Consider the following 16,427-nt stretch of genomic DNA (forward strand, 5'->3'; position numbering starts at 1 on the left):
GAGGAAATGCTTGCTGGGCTACGAGTGATATCCATGTGTCGACAACTGAAATCCAGTGTTTTGTAACACTAAATGTAAACGAAACTGCAAACAGAACGCTAGCAGTCACTCGTATAAAACTGGAACCACAAAAGCTGATAGGCAGTTCAAAGCATCAAAGAATAAATCTTCCAATTGTGAACATGTAGAACTGCTACCACAATAAATTGCTGCTCACAAAACTGGAATAAAATCCTTTATTGACATAAAAGTTAAGCGCTTTCACTCGTATACACGAGCTTCATCAGAACAACCAGATTTAATTGTTTGCTGCTTTTAAATATTAATGGTTTGGCGCCAAACTGGCGTAATCTTAAAGCAACAGTACAAGTTCTTCTTTACAAACCAGTAATATGGTTGAAACACCCTATAAAAGTAGATAAAATGAATTATGTGGATGAGGTCAATTTTATTACTAGCCTATTTAGAGAAAGAGGATACGATGAATATAAGATGAAGGACACTGGAGCCTATGTCCTAAATGAATGGGGATGTAAATACAAACCACTTTTGGGTCTTAACAGTGCGATTTCTGAGACATCTATAGAGAGCAAGAGTACTGTTAAGAAAGGAAATTATTCTACTTTCAATCAGGCTTGCATTATTGAATTTGGACCCTTTTCTCATTTATTTAAAAACATACTGACAAAAAACTGGCAAATATTTTTTATGGATGATGACATTCAGAAAATCTTGGAATCTAAGCCCAGTTTTGTTTTTAAAATGGGTAGAAATCTGAAGCATATTCTAGAAAATAGTTGCAAACCACCCATTAGGAAGGACAAACACACTATTAAATGTGGGGCTTGCAGTCAATGTAAAGCTATATGTGAGGAGAGTAGTTTTACATTAGACAATGTTAACAAGACTATTATTAGACCCACACAAGGAAATTGTAAAACCAGTATGTTGGTCTATATTGCTAAATGTAATATCTGTCCTGCCTACTACATAGGCAGAACAGAAAGACAATTTTGAAAAAGGATTTATTCACACACATATAGCATTAAAACTAAAGACACAAAAAATGCTTTATACAAACATATCAGTAGGGCAGGTAATGAACATTCTTTTAAGTTTGCCATATTAGAGACTATTAAAGCAAACCCTAGAGGTGGAAATACAAAAAACACTTTAGCATACAAGGAATATTGGTGGCAGCTATTCACTGATGCAATGACTCTGCCAGGAATAAATGACTATATTACTGTGAAACCTCTGTTAATGATAAAAAGATGAATGCATTAACACTATTGTTGCAATATACATTACATATATGTCATATGAATTTTATGTGTACTACATAAATTATATCTTTATTTTATTTTAATTGCATATGACTTTTTGAAATTACTTTATTATTTTTAATTTTTAATATATACAGTTATGTAAGGTTATGAGCGGAGTTTTTTATAGTTCAACATATAACCTTATATATTATTTTTTATACTCATGTTTATGTTTATATATACATGTTTTTTATGCATGGTAAGAAGATAAAATTAATTTTATCCACTTTTATAGGGTGTTTCAACCATATTACTGGTTTGTAAAGAAGAACTTGTACTGTTGCTTTAAGATTACGCCAGTTTGGCGCCAAACCATTAATATTTAAAAGCAGCAAACAATTAAATCTGGTTGTTCTGATGAAGCTCGTGTATACGAGTGAAAGCGCTTAACTTTTATGTCAATAAAGGATTTTATTCCAGTTTTGTGAGCAGCGATTTATTGTGGTAGCAGTTCTACATGTTCACAATTGGAAGATTTATTCTTTGATGCTTTGAACTGCCTATCAGCTTTTGTGGTTCCAGTTTTATACGAGTGACTGCTAGCGTTCTGTTTGCAGTTTCGTTTACATTTAGTAAGAAGAGTAGGAATTTTAGAACGGTGCAATAGATATGACAAATATAATTGTATTACAATATGTAAATTGTTTAATGAAGGAAGAAAGATTGCAAATAGAAGAAATACAGGATGGAAATATAATATGGAATTTGGGAAATGAACGTTGTTCAGAAATAGCAGTATTATGTAGAAGAATGGTAATGATATTTGAGGTAACATTAGTAAAAATGGGAATATTATCTATTATTGATATCAGATGGCAAGAAAAATATATAAAATTATAGCATGATATGCATATGCTATATGCAAAGAATTGGATTGTGTGGTAGTAAATATAAATATTATAATAACAGGAGATTTTAACTGTGATTGAACAGGCACAAAGAAAGGAAATGATAGAAGACAAATGCTTGAAGTTATGAAATGTGATAAATTAGTTATTTAGAATAGAAAGTCATGATATATAAGAGGTGTTTTTAAAATCAGAAATAGATTATTTTATGACATATGAAGGAATAAAGATAACAGGAGGGGAAGCAGTTGCAACAGGATTTACAGATCATTTAGCAATATGGATGGAAGTAGATGAAAATAAAGAACATATCAAGACAGGAAAAGGAATAAAACAAATACATGAGAAAAACTGGCATGAAAAGGGAAAAGAAAAAACATACAATTATGGAGACATCATGTTTCTATGAAAATATTTTGCGTCAATTTGTCAGAATGGTGGTTTACATTTAAAAATAAACATAAGATAATTTTTAATGGAAAGGGAAAGTAGAAGAATAGGAAAAGAAAGACATCTGGAAATATACAGAAATGTTTTTGAAAATCTAGAAAAGAATGAGAGTATTATAAAAACGTTTTATAAAAGAAATTATGAAAGATCAACATTTTGTTATACAAATAAAGATATTTACTGCAATTATTTATTTATTTATTTCAGTTTGATTACCGGGGGGTCCACTGGGCACTGGTAGCCCGTTTTCAGTGGATGCCGGGGAGAAAAGCTCCAAAAACAAGGAATTTCAGCAATTCAAATATTATGTTTACTAAAATGAAATCAATTAGCATGGAAAGTTAATGGGTAGTCTGAATAACTAAAAAACAAACAAAAAAAACAGGTAGTTACAACAGAAAGAAATACAACAATTTCAATTTTTAGTTTGGTAGAAAGGCATCACATGAGTAATACATGTTTTACTATGCTGTTCACTAAGTGTAATACTTTAGAAAGGAATAAGAAGCAGAGTAGGAGGAGGTTAGTCTGGGGTGAATGGAGTAGAAAGCTTAGGGTTTATAGGCAGAAGAGTGCAGTCAATTTGTTAGAATGGTGGATTACATTTAAAAAGCAATGAAAGAAGGAATGTCATATTTGGGTTAGACTGTAAAAGAAGACAGTAGTATAATGAAAGGAATAAAAAAGGAATAAAAATAAGGAAGGAGAGATAGTATGAAAAGGAAAGGTTTAAAGTGAAAAAGAAAGATTGTAATAAAATATAGAAAGTAAAAGTTTTTCAGATCAATTAAATAAGGAAATTGAGAAGGAGATTACTATGTATGAATTAGATAAGGTCCTTGGATAAGTTAATGTAGATTCAGCAGCAGGTCCAGATGGAATAGTATATGAACTGTATAAAACATTTATGGAATGGCAGAAATAATACTTAGACACTTTAAATGAATGGTTAAAAGAAGGTGTTTATTACAAGGAATATTAAAATTTATTTGGAAAGAAAATGTGAAACATAAGATATAAAGAACTGGAGACCAATAGTATGAAATAATACAAAGTATATTTTTTATGGAGATAATTCAACAAAGACTGGAAAATAAGATGGAAAATTTAATAGAAGAAAATGTATATGGTATGAAAGGAAAATGATGTCAAGAATTATTAATGATAGTAAGTACAATTGTAGATGATATCTTAAATAGAAGAAATGATGCAAAACTTATGGTAGGTGATGTTAATAAATCCTTGTAATCAAAAGAACACAAGAAATTATGGGACTTGATAATAGAGGCATACAATTTTAGTGGCAAAATTAAAAAAGTTTGAATGACAGTGTATAATAATAAGATAAGACTTTTGATTAATGTCTGGTTAAGTAAGGAAATAGAGATGAGTAATGGGATAAGACCAGGCTGTCCTATGAGTGGTATAGTATTTTCTTTAGTTATGACTATGGTATTAAGTAAGGTGAACAGTAAAATGAAGACTGCAAAGTATGTAAGCCAGACAGGTGTACATATTCCAGTTTTAATGACGTATGCAGATGATATTTTTATAATCAACTTAAACTAATTTATGGATAAAATAAGCCATATTTTTAGTAGATTTTTTTAAAAGAAATAGGTATTTCACTAAATAAGGTTAAAAGTAAAGGTTTGGGGAACAAGATAAAAAGGGGAGGAATGCAGTTTATGATGAAATAATTTTTAGTATTGGGAATAAAGTTTGGTAATAAACTAATATGTGAAGCACAATGGGAACATTTGTTTCAAGAACCAAAATAAATGTTTAGCTTGTGGAGAACATATAGACTATCCTATTGGAAAAAAGCAAATTTGATAAATTAAGTATTAATGGAAGAAATAGTGCATTTATCAAGTGTGTACATGACTCTAAGAATACATGAAAAACAAGTATTAAAAGACATATTCAGTTGTATATGGGTGTCTATATTAAATCTTGTCAAGAGAGAAGTATTATATATGAATACAGATGAAGGGGGATGGGGATTCTTAAATCCAGCAGACATTGTGGTTCAATTGAATTTCTATAAAGTGTTGAGTTATATAAATGAAGAAAATGATAAATTAGTAGTAAGAGTGCTTAAGTGTAAACAAGAACATTTTGGGGGGACAATAAGAAGAAATAAGAGAAAAAATAATGTATTAACGATGAAACAGAAAATTATCAAGAAAAAATAAAAATATGGAAGATAAAGATTAATCAGATAGAAGAAGATTGAAAACCATGGGATACGAATATAATGGTACAATGTAATAATGGGTAACCCTTAGAAATATTTGCTAGAATAAAAGATTATGGCTATAAAGAAAATAAACAAGTGGTGTAGTAATAAAGAGTGAATGTCAGGATTTTCTATGGAGACTGGAAATAAAGAAGTTTCCAGTAAAAGCAAATATGCCTTATAAAAAGAAAAGTGAGACACTATGTCTGAAGTGTGGTGAAGAATAAACCACACAGCATGTTTTTTCTAAAATGTAAAAGAGTACAGAAATTATGGGAGAAATAAGTGAAGAAAAATATTTTGCAGAACTAAAAAAATAGTAATGACATAAACATATATAGGATTGAAAAGAAATAAAGAATATAAGTTAAAAATGGACAAAATTATTTTATGTAATATGGGTAATTTGGAGTGAGAGATTAAATTAAATAATGTTCACTGTAAAATGGATTTTATCAGAGATATTAAGGAAAATCATTCTGTGGTTGTGGCAGAAAGAGTGGAGGTCCAGTTTAAAGAAAAACATTAAGATGAAAAATAGAATGTATAAGTAAGAAATTAAGTAAATATTTGTGTTAAGTGTTATACATTTTGTAAAAATGCAAATGTTGGAGGTGTGGTGGGGAATCAAGAGATAACTGGGAACATATATTTTGGGAGTGTAATGAGTTAGCAGACTTTAAAATTCCTTGCAGGTGACTCTGTCAGAAATACTGGGTGAGAAAATTGGTGTAACTAAGGAAATTATTTTTTGAGCTGTGATACAGAATTAAAATTGCCTAGACATATTAAGGTCTTGCTAAGTTTAATTTTGGTTACTCCAAAAAAGCAATTATAAGAAAATGAAAATCAAAGTCTAAACTAACCATACTTGAAGTAGTGAATATAGTAACAAAGATAAAATAACTAAATGTGGGATCTTTAGAAAAGAATAGGAGCAAATTCCGTAAGAAAAAAAGGAATTGTGGGAACATTATAGGCAGAATAATGTTTGGAGGATGAATGAGGTTTAACAGAAGGCAGGAAATGACTGAGCTATGTAGTGTTAAATTGACAGTGACTTTATAGAATATAAATATAGCAATGACTATAATATAGAATATACATATTATAATATTTGTAACTGAAAATATGTCATAAATCGAAGCAAATGAATATTTAAAATATCCAGTAGGAACATTACATTTCCATCATAATGTATTTTTTACCATAGGGATGGGATCATGGCATTAACTATGTAGATCTGTGTTGCTCGTGGGGGTATATATATCAGATCATAGTTTAATTTATTAATACTACTTTGATCCATTTGTTACAGTATGAAAGAAACAAGGTTAGGTTTATGTGACACGATTACAGTAACAGCATTGACAAGTTCTCATAATATGCATTAATCCTTCTGAAATCCAATAGTCTCTGCACTACTTGTGTTAATTTATAAATTGCAAACAAATGACTACATGCATTTATGGAAGATTTAGTTTTTTTGTTTCATTTTATTTTACATGAAGGTTTAGGTATTTTGAGCTAGTTAAGAGAATTTATTTTCATTATTCTGGAGGTATGGTAAGACAAGATTGCTTTCCATTTATTAAACAGAAAGAAAAAATAGTTTTCTTTTTTCTCTTCTATTCTGCCATTTATCATCAGGCTTCAGACTACAAAATCACCATTATAAGGTAATTTAGCTACTATTATGTGCCTTCACTAGACACAGTATTTACCATTCATTCAGTGCGTTTAAAGTAATTGTGATGGGTCTTATTTATTGTGGGTACTTTCCTTTGGTGTGTTCACAGGTGATATTTTATCAGGCTTCTCCACTATAGATATACTGCTGTCTGATGGCAGTTGAAATTTAACATGGCCAGGGGACATGATGTCAATGTTAGTTGCAGACAATGTAGAGGGCTGATCTACACCCCAGTCAGTGAACATGGCCTCTCTGCCTGTGGAAACAACATCAGAGACACAGACAGGTCTATATGGGAAGACATATCTCTCCCTGCAGTGCCATCCTCCTTGGCTGCTACCAGCTTCACTGAGCACATGGAAAGAGGGGTGGATATTTTGCCAGTGGTTATAGATGCTGTGGGTAGTGGCTTCCATTCAGGCTAGCTGTCACTATTTCCATGAACCAGAGAATGTGCAGGGGCCTAATAGAAGGACATACTAACAACACCTCAGTCCTTGCTCACATGGTATGTGATTTACAGGGTGTGTTTGATTACCTAAGGGATGCATGCTCTATATGTATGACATGATGGTTATCTTCTGTAGGCAGCTTGATTGGCACAGGTCTCCTTGGGCACACAGGCAGTATGCTAGACATACTTCTTGTAGCTAATATGCCTCTATTTCCTTACCAACATGGAAGGGGTAGGACAAGGCCAGGCACATGTATTGCCCCCACTCTTACCTCACCATTTAGTGTGGAGGTGAGTAGGGTAAGACATGTAGCTCATGTTGCAGAGATGTATGGTATGGACCATCGCATATCTTCATGCAGCACTCCTTTCCCTAGGCAATGGCTGGATAGTGCCAGCAACCTGTCCAGAAAGGAGTGCATGGACAGGGCATGCAGAGACTTTACTCAAGATATCTCCTGTAGATGTCTTGGACCTGTCTGTAAGATCACACCACAGTATTGCAACATCTGTCGAGGCAATATCCCAGCATTCGCATACTCATACATCTAAAATGTCCAAATCCACACACATGCACAGCAATGTTAACAGCGTTCCCCCCTCCTCCCCACCCAGCGCACTCCAACTCCCAATCCACACCTTCTGATGTAATGGAAACGATTTAATTGCATTCATCTTGCCACATACATATTTCTCTGTGGACAATCCTTTGCACTGTGTCCCTCCTCACATGTGCAAATGATGATAGCTGTACCCCACCCTCAGTACTTTTTTACTTTTGTAGTCTATATGCCAGGGTCATACTGCAGGGCACCAGCAGATACATTCAGGCAATTAAAGTGGGCCTTAAGCAGGTCAAACACATCCTTGACAATGACATGGGTTTCTCACAGGTCATAGTTGTAGTCATTGCCATAGTGTGGGGATATTTAATAGGCATTATTAACTGTGGCTTGAAGATATATCCAGCATCACCAATAAGATGTCCCCGGGAAAAATCACCCTGCACAAAACAATGATATAAGCTGCACATATGCCAAATGTGTGAGTTGTGGGTAATCCCTAGGTGCTCTGTAGACACATTAGAGATTATATTTTGGGTATTACAGAACACTTGCAGTTAATGGAGTGGTAACATTTGTAGTTAACATACCTTCTTCCCTGATCACCAAGAATAGCCTTTATTTCAATGCTGGTACAGTCTATGGCCCATAGTACCTCAGGGAAATGGATTCCATCATAAAAAGCCAGTGTTGTATTTTCTCTCTCCCCTGTAGTATGAGAAAGCCACATTTTTTAATTCTTGTTTTATTTATCCTTTGTTGACTGAGTTAGTCCTATTAGGCTAGTAGCCTCTTTACAGGGGAGACCCAAGATGGTATTATGCTCCCCAACATGACGTAATATGACAGGAAGGAACTGGTATAGTATTCTTGATGCAGGTATCTGGGATACTCAGTGGGGCCCCATTGGTTACTGAAATGTCCCTGTAGCTGATATTCCCAAAGCTAAATACACTTTCACACCCACAGGTATAGGTACTCCAAGAATTACATGGGTCTGCAAATGAGAGACACACATCTTGACCAGCTTCTGCATTTAGGCCTATCCAAGCATAAGCAGTCCACATTTCAGGGTTATGAAGGGCATCAAATGATAGATGTTAACGGATGACACAGTGATGCCAAGGGTAATGACTGTCAACACTGTGAACATCAGTGGTGAGTACAGCCTCTGGCACATACAGGTTTGTTAATACTGCAGTTATCCCATAAATTGTCTATAACTCACCTCCTGTAATTCCAGGGTTTTACTGCAGTTATTAACTCTGAAGCTGACACGTCTAGTCATGATATATACTATATACTATATATATATATATATATGTATATATATATATATATATATATATATACACATATATATATATATATATATATATATATATATATATATATATATATATATATCTGCACACACACACACACACACACACACACACACACACACACACACACACACACACACACACACACACACACACACACACACATCTCTGAATTGCTCTGCCATAATATTTACCTTCATTTGCCTTCGTGGAGTCCCTCATTAAATCATCATTTAATATACTGCATAGGCCCTGGAATTTCTCAGCTTTTCTTGCTTGAACTTACTGTGTGTGAAATTTCCCCAGTCTGCACATGACCGCTCATTGTGATAAGTGATTACCATGACATAGAAAATGTTTTTGAATCCAGTGACAGTTTTATACCTTATGTAAATATTTTTGCTTGTCACAAAGATCATATTTTATATTATGTTTATGTTATCATAAAATTATTTATTTTGGTCTCAGCACCCTTTTTTATACTCACATTGTAGACAAGCTCTGTACTGGGGTTGCAAGTAACTTAGGACGTCTTCTGACTTTCCTTTTACTTCCTGTTTTTGTATTAGTTTGTATCATTTCTAAAACAAAGTAAATAAAAAAAAACTTCATTAGCACTCTGATTATTTTTGTCCACTGATTTTCTACTTTTAAAAATGTCTCATTAAACTAATTCATTTGTAACAATATGTAGACCAGCACTAGACATCTAAATAATAACAAGACAGGTGGGTTCTGAACAGATTAGGAAGGCTTTATTGCAAAAGACTGAATCACGAATGATGCAAAGCAAATGCCAACAACCTTAGATGACTGAACATTATCATTATTAAATGCACTGGCAGCTGACGCAGAGGACTAAGACAAACTCCTTCCTGTAGTCCACAGTTTGATTCCTTCAGCCCCCATCTCCCATCTGCCTTCTGTGAGAGTCTGAGTATGTCACTTAACTAGATAGTGCTTTGGAGTAATACATTGGGCTAGGCTCCTCAGTGGTTTCCTGAACTGCATACCTAGTAACTATCTATTGCCAGCATTGGAGTAAGGTTTAACAAAATATTTTACTCTTGAGAGTTTGCTTTGACTCTGAGGTATTTCAGCCTTGGAGTAAGAATAATTAAGTGACGTGGGGAAGAGAAACCCCCCCATATTGAGAGGTGCAGAGGTACAAGTCCATGTTGTGTTCATCCATCCATCTAATGCTGTTGAGCAGTATCTGACTCCTATAGCAACCCCATGATCAGCCACGGTCATCCACAGTTTACTAGGCATGAAGGGATCAATCTCTCTCACAAGCATACATAAACACACACGTGCTTACACATGCACGTACCCCGCCCCACACACACACGCACACTCACAGGTACACACACACACACACACACACACACACACACACACACACACACACACACACACACACACACACACACACACACACACACACACACACACACACACACACACAATGCCTGTGAACAATTTAGATTTGCCGGTCTAACTATTGCATGACTTTGGAATAATAGAACAAACTGAAATACATGGAGAAACCCCAGGTGAAGAAAGGGAAGACATGCAGACTGTGCAAAGAAGGCAGCCCAGCTGAGAGCTAAACTGTTGAACCTGACCTTCTTACTGTGAGGTAACAATACTGCTTAGTGCACCACTGTGGCCTTTCCCAACTGTTTTACCACTTTGTAATGCTGTTTGCCACTAATGTTTTTAGTCATTTCAGTTTCAGGCTTTTTTTGTTTATAACATTTGTATTTTCTGCCTTTTCATTTTTCCATTGCTCATGACTCAGTCTTCTGCTTTTCAGTCTTTTATAGCAGAAACCTACTTAGAAATCTATTGGGTAGAGTGGTGCAACCTAACCCCACAGCTAGAATTCCTTTAATCTTGAAAGTGGGACAACATGTACTGAATATACACTTTTTGTAGATCATGGCAGATACATACATTCTTGCGAAAAAAATGTATATATATATATATATATATATATATATATATATATATATATATGCATATATAGACACACACACACACACACACACACACACACACACACACATAAGCAGTCCAAATTTCGGGGTTATGAAGGGCATCAAATGATAGATGTTAACGGATGACACAGTGATGTCAAGGGTGATGACTGTCAACACTGTGAACATCAGTGGTGAGTACAGCCTCTGGCACATACAGGTTTGTTAATACTGCAGTTATCCCATACATTGTCTATAACTCACCTCCTGTAATTCCAGGGTTTTACTGCAGTTATTAACTCTGAAGCTGACACGTCTAGTCATGATATATACTATATATATATATATATATATATATATATATATATATATCTGCACACACACACACACATATATATATATATATATATATATATATATATATATATATATATATATGACTACCTGAGAATATCGGAACTCCATCTCAGTGAATCCCATTTCATCGAGTTGACAATATCAAATCTTCACTTACGTTAAACCTTAAAGCAGCAAAAACATTCACTGGGAAACTAACCACTTGGCCACCCTAGAGGTATTTGCCCTTTTCCCCACTACAGTGTGATCTCAGAGTTTGTATATTTGGTAAGGGGGGACCCCCACTTTGGTGGGCTTTAATCGCTTTGTTGCATGTGTGTTGTCCTGGTGGCCACATAGTTAGTTTCAAGGTGAACATTTTCACTGGTTTAAGGTTTCATGTAAATGAAGATCCGATATTGTTGTCTTGATGAAATGGAATTTGATTTTATGGGGTTTCGATATTCTGAGGTAGACCCATATATATTTATATATACACGCGCATACACACACACACGCACATTATATATATATATATATATATATATATATATATATATATATATATATATATATATGTATGTATGGGTCTACTTCAAAACACTGACTTACCACATCACTGAAGACAAAATCATCAAGATGACATCACAGAATCTTCACAACATCGAACTCCTGAAACTGCGAAACCTAATCCTGGGAAAAGAACCACTTGGTTACCTGGACAAAACATCAAACAACAAAGCAGGAAACCCTCCAAAGTGGGGGAGCTTCTCCCCCCCTAAGTATACCAACTCTGAGATCGCACTACAGTGGGGAAAGGGCAAGATTCACCATGGGGGCCAAGTGGTTCTTTTCCCAGGGTTAGTTTTCACTGTTCTGGGAGTTTGATGTTGTGAAGACTTGGCGATGTCTTGATGAAGTGGGATTTGATGATGTGGTAAGACGATGTTTTGAAGTAGACCCATATATATATATATACATATATATATATATATATATATATATATATATATATACACACACATATATATATATATATATATATATATACATATATATATATATATATATATATATATATATATATATATATATATATAAAATGCACAAGAATAGCATACATCAGAAATATGGCAATATAGTTCTCTAAGTTACTGAATTCTGTTTTGTATATACTTTTTTTCAGACATCAGTTTTATTTGTTGTGAGATGGTTTTAAGTTTAAATATTAAAGCAGATCTGAATTTCTAAACCTAGACTTCTGAGTTATTTAGGCTTGTTGAATAAAAAAAGGGAAGATAAACACCTTAATATTTTTTAACATTTCAGTGTAAAGAATTAAAAGGTGACCCAGAGGACAGAAACAGACTCAAGGGCTGTCTGGCTATGTATTTGCTTTTTAACTAAAACCAATGCCAGATTCTTAATTGTTTAAATTACACCATGATAAATAATTCTGAGTGGTCTTTAGCAGACCAGCAGCAGAAATATGCATCATTAGTGACTTAACTACTTTTGATTTGATTCACATGGTATTTGAATGCTGTGTGAGAGCCAGGAGCAGATGTTACTTTAACCCTTTTTTTTCCAGGAATACGTCACTCAGTTTCATATCTTTAATGATGACCCTTCTTAATTTATAAACCTTAGCATCTGGTGAAATGGGTGTGGTAACTAGAATTGTTGACCAGCATCATTTTGTATTGTATATTTAATTTATTCATGTGAAACTGGAATCCTATTTTTATTTTTGTTCTCCTATGACATGCAGAGCAGCAAAATACTGAGGAGCCACAATGCTGAATTCAAATGCCCCAAATATGGAAAGGGTAAAACTCAAACAACAAGAAGGGACAAATCTCCCAAAACAAAGGAATCACTGGTGTTGCGCAAATATATGCCACAATGGCACTGATTGCTTGTTAAAAACAGACACTGACATTTTGTTCCTTGGCATCTTGCAGTCTGGGCACTTGATACAATGAGAATTTGATTTTGGCTACCTGTAGATATAGCTTTGATTTTATATGATTTTCAAAATGGCTCCAGAATGGTTGCTAAAAACATTTGGCACATCAGCTGCTTTTTAATTGATTCGGATATAGACTATGCATATGTGGAAACAAAAGGAGTACAGTATCTTTGGGAAAGCCAATAATTGTTGTAGTCAACTTAATGGATTTATGTACAAAGTGCCAAACAACAGTTTAGGTGCTTTAATTTTCATTTATATTATTCCTCATATACTTGTGCAGCAGTTAGGGGATTAACACAAGAAGAACCCCAAAGAGTGAGTACTTCTGGGAATTGCCTATTTGCCAGCCTAATAGTTTTTTTTTTAATTAGCACCATGTGTTAAGAAGTCCTGCTTTGTTGTAATTCTTAATTATTCACATTCTGTTTAACATCAGCTTTATATATCAATACTGACCTGCTGGCACAGTAAAAGCAGCTTTAAGAAGTCACATTGCTGGAGGTATAGGGAACCTTTTGTCTTTTAATAATTATATGTCACTTAGAATATGATGAAGAGGTATGAGGTTTTACTCCTTCTGTATACTAAATGCTTTCACTTCCACCCGAGATATGTAATCAGTGCATCCTGTATAATATGAGGAGTCAAAATAAGGATAGAAAATGGATTTTTGCATGGTAGTACAGATTACAAGATGGAGTCAAGATAAGATATATTCTGCATCAAAATGATTTGCTATGAGAGTCCTTTCTGGGCAGTGCTCATACCCAGTGGTGTGATGGATACTGCTTTAGTTGCTTTAGTTACTGGTCATTACAAATGCTATTTAATGTAAAGTCAGTTTAACATACCTATAATCTGTAAAATTTCTTCAGATGTCATATGGTTCAGATTATTTATAAGTAGCTTGATAAGAGTAATGACATTCATCTTAACGTAACATTTTCAGCCAGTGTCCTCAGCAGATCTAAGCAATCTCTATCAACACAGATCTTGAAAGAGATGCTCAGAATAACTGATCACAGTTAAACAGCCAACAGACAAATGTGAGTTTCAAAGAAGGAAGAGCACTGAAAAATGTGGTCAAGCAGCCCTTTTAACTCTTCATACATAGAACCACACTTTCATTCTTTGCATCCTTCTTTCTCTATTCTACAGTCCAGTAATAGTGGACATGGGCAAAAAAAGTCAAAACTCCAGGAATCACACTTTCAGATGCATTTGAATTTGGATTTCTAAAAGAGATACTGATTTTCAGAATCAACTTAGTTCACTGTATCATGAAAAGGATGCAAGCTTAAGATATGTAGTGTCTGTATCCTATTAATGACCATCTGACATTTCTGCAGGAGCAGACTACACCAGTAGATTTCCAGCTCACCACTGCTTGCTCCACAATAACATTTCCCAATAATGGTTGATAGAAATACTGCCCATTTCTGTTACATTTTCATTTTTGGTAAGTCCCATTACGCTTCTTTCATGCTAATAAAACTTAAGGAAGCTGTGCATCCTAATTTTAAGCACATTCTGGGATCTATTTTTGGCTAATAATAGACGAGTAGAACTATATAAAAACAAAAAAAAAAAAAAAAAAAAAAAACAATTCAAAACTGCCCAAAGCACAAACTTTTTTATTTTAGCAATCTGGTACCTCGGTCATTTGCCTTCACAAGATCTAATAATGCATGTAAGCACAGTGCTTTTATACAAGTACAAATCCAATCAAATAATTAAACAATTCAATAATATACTCCAAATATTTTGTTACAAAAATACAAAGTACAAAATGCAACAGCATAAATACAAAGCACATACTTTCAATAATAAATATACTAAATATTTTAAAAACATACATTAACTTCCTGATTTAACCCCTTATGGGGAAGGTGTTCTATAATTCAGTATCATTTTCATTTCTAATTCCGTTAGTTTACTTAAATAATCTCCACCCCTAGGAAGTGCAGGTTGTGCCAATACACAGAAAAAGAAACCTGCATTTCACCCGACCCCCATGCATTTTGCTGTATTGTTCAGCCAATGGTGTTCTCAAATTCTGATTTCTAATATCCCCCAAATGTTCCAAAATCTGAACCTTAACTTTATGTTTAGTCTGACCTACATACCAAGGTGGAAACTCACAGTTACCCCTATTACATATACAACCCCCCATGACTCACAATTTATGAAATCATAAGAAAGACATTTTCTTCCATTTATCCTAAATTTCTAACTTTAGAACATACCTTGCAGTGCCCACATGGAAACATGCCACTACATCCTATAAATGAATGATGTGGTTTATAAACATAATTCAAAATTTCTTTTAAATCATAACTTGTCTTATAAGAAAAAGTGACACTCTTCAGAAAAAAAAAAACTTATGCATTAATTCATCATCACTAACTACACGCCACAAATCCCTAATGATGCCTTTCTAATCTTAAGCACATTCTGGGATCTAGTCTTGCCTACCTTCCTACCACCTCTCTTAGGCGCCTTCTCTGGATTTTTCAAAAAGTACTCAGGTTTTTCATATCAACATGTTTATGTGGGTAACACAACTGATCAGCAATTTGTTTGGTACAGTCTGTATATATCTAGTGTTTTTTCTGTCTCTGAATCATGGCCCAGTTCTAATACAAAAGATAACATTGTTTTGTGTCAGGGTACTCTGTTTTAATAGAAGATAGGTAAGGTAAAAACCAGTGGAAAGGTTTTGATTTAAGCCACCAATAACATCCCTTCCAGAGAGTTTCCACAGCAGATTCCATCTGCTTTTAGCTGGCTGACAGGCAATACTAATCTCTCTTTTCTCTTCCGGGTAGAAAGGATATTACATTATGCCACATATATCTTATCCCGCATTATGCCTACAACCTAATTCTTGATGCACTTTATTGCTGAAAAAACAAAAAAGAAAAACACCAAATCTTGATCATGTGATGTGTCAATGTCATTTGGTCTAAGCTCAAATATCAGACTCTCTCATTATCCAAGGATATGATAAATTATCTTAGCTCAGCATCCCACCAGCCAGGACTAGCTATTATACTCTGCGGAGTATGTTCCTGAACCAGATTTTACCTTCCACCCACATTATGTCAAAACCATTGGGTCAGTGAATGATTTTTTATGCTCTTCCCTCCATATGCTCTTTGGAGGAATTTGCTTAACAAAGTACCCCTAAGTAGTTCATGCCTATGAATTTTCTGTCCTCAGACTTACAAG

General features: G+C 34.2%; 1 protein-coding gene across 2 annotated transcripts in view; it reads right to left on the minus strand.

Moving 5' to 3' along the window:
* Nucleotides 1-16,427, minus strand: part of LOC122815322 (protein mono-ADP-ribosyltransferase PARP12-like) — a 289,865-nt gene that overhangs the window by 61,913 nt on the left and 211,525 nt on the right. For both annotated transcript variants that reach the window (XM_044087735.1, XM_044087736.1), the window contains one exon: nucleotides 9,391-9,484. In XM_044087735.1, the coding sequence (XP_043943670.1) occupies nucleotides 9,391-9,484 (94 nt within the window). The remainder of the gene's footprint in view (nucleotides 1-9,390; nucleotides 9,485-16,427) is intronic.

The sequence above is a fragment of the Protopterus annectens genome, chromosome 11.part0, assembly GCF_019279795.1.
Source record: "Protopterus annectens isolate FY-2018-M chromosome 11.part0, PAN1.0, whole genome shotgun sequence".
NCBI classification, from domain to species: Eukaryota; Metazoa; Chordata; order Ceratodontiformes; family Protopteridae; genus Protopterus; species Protopterus annectens.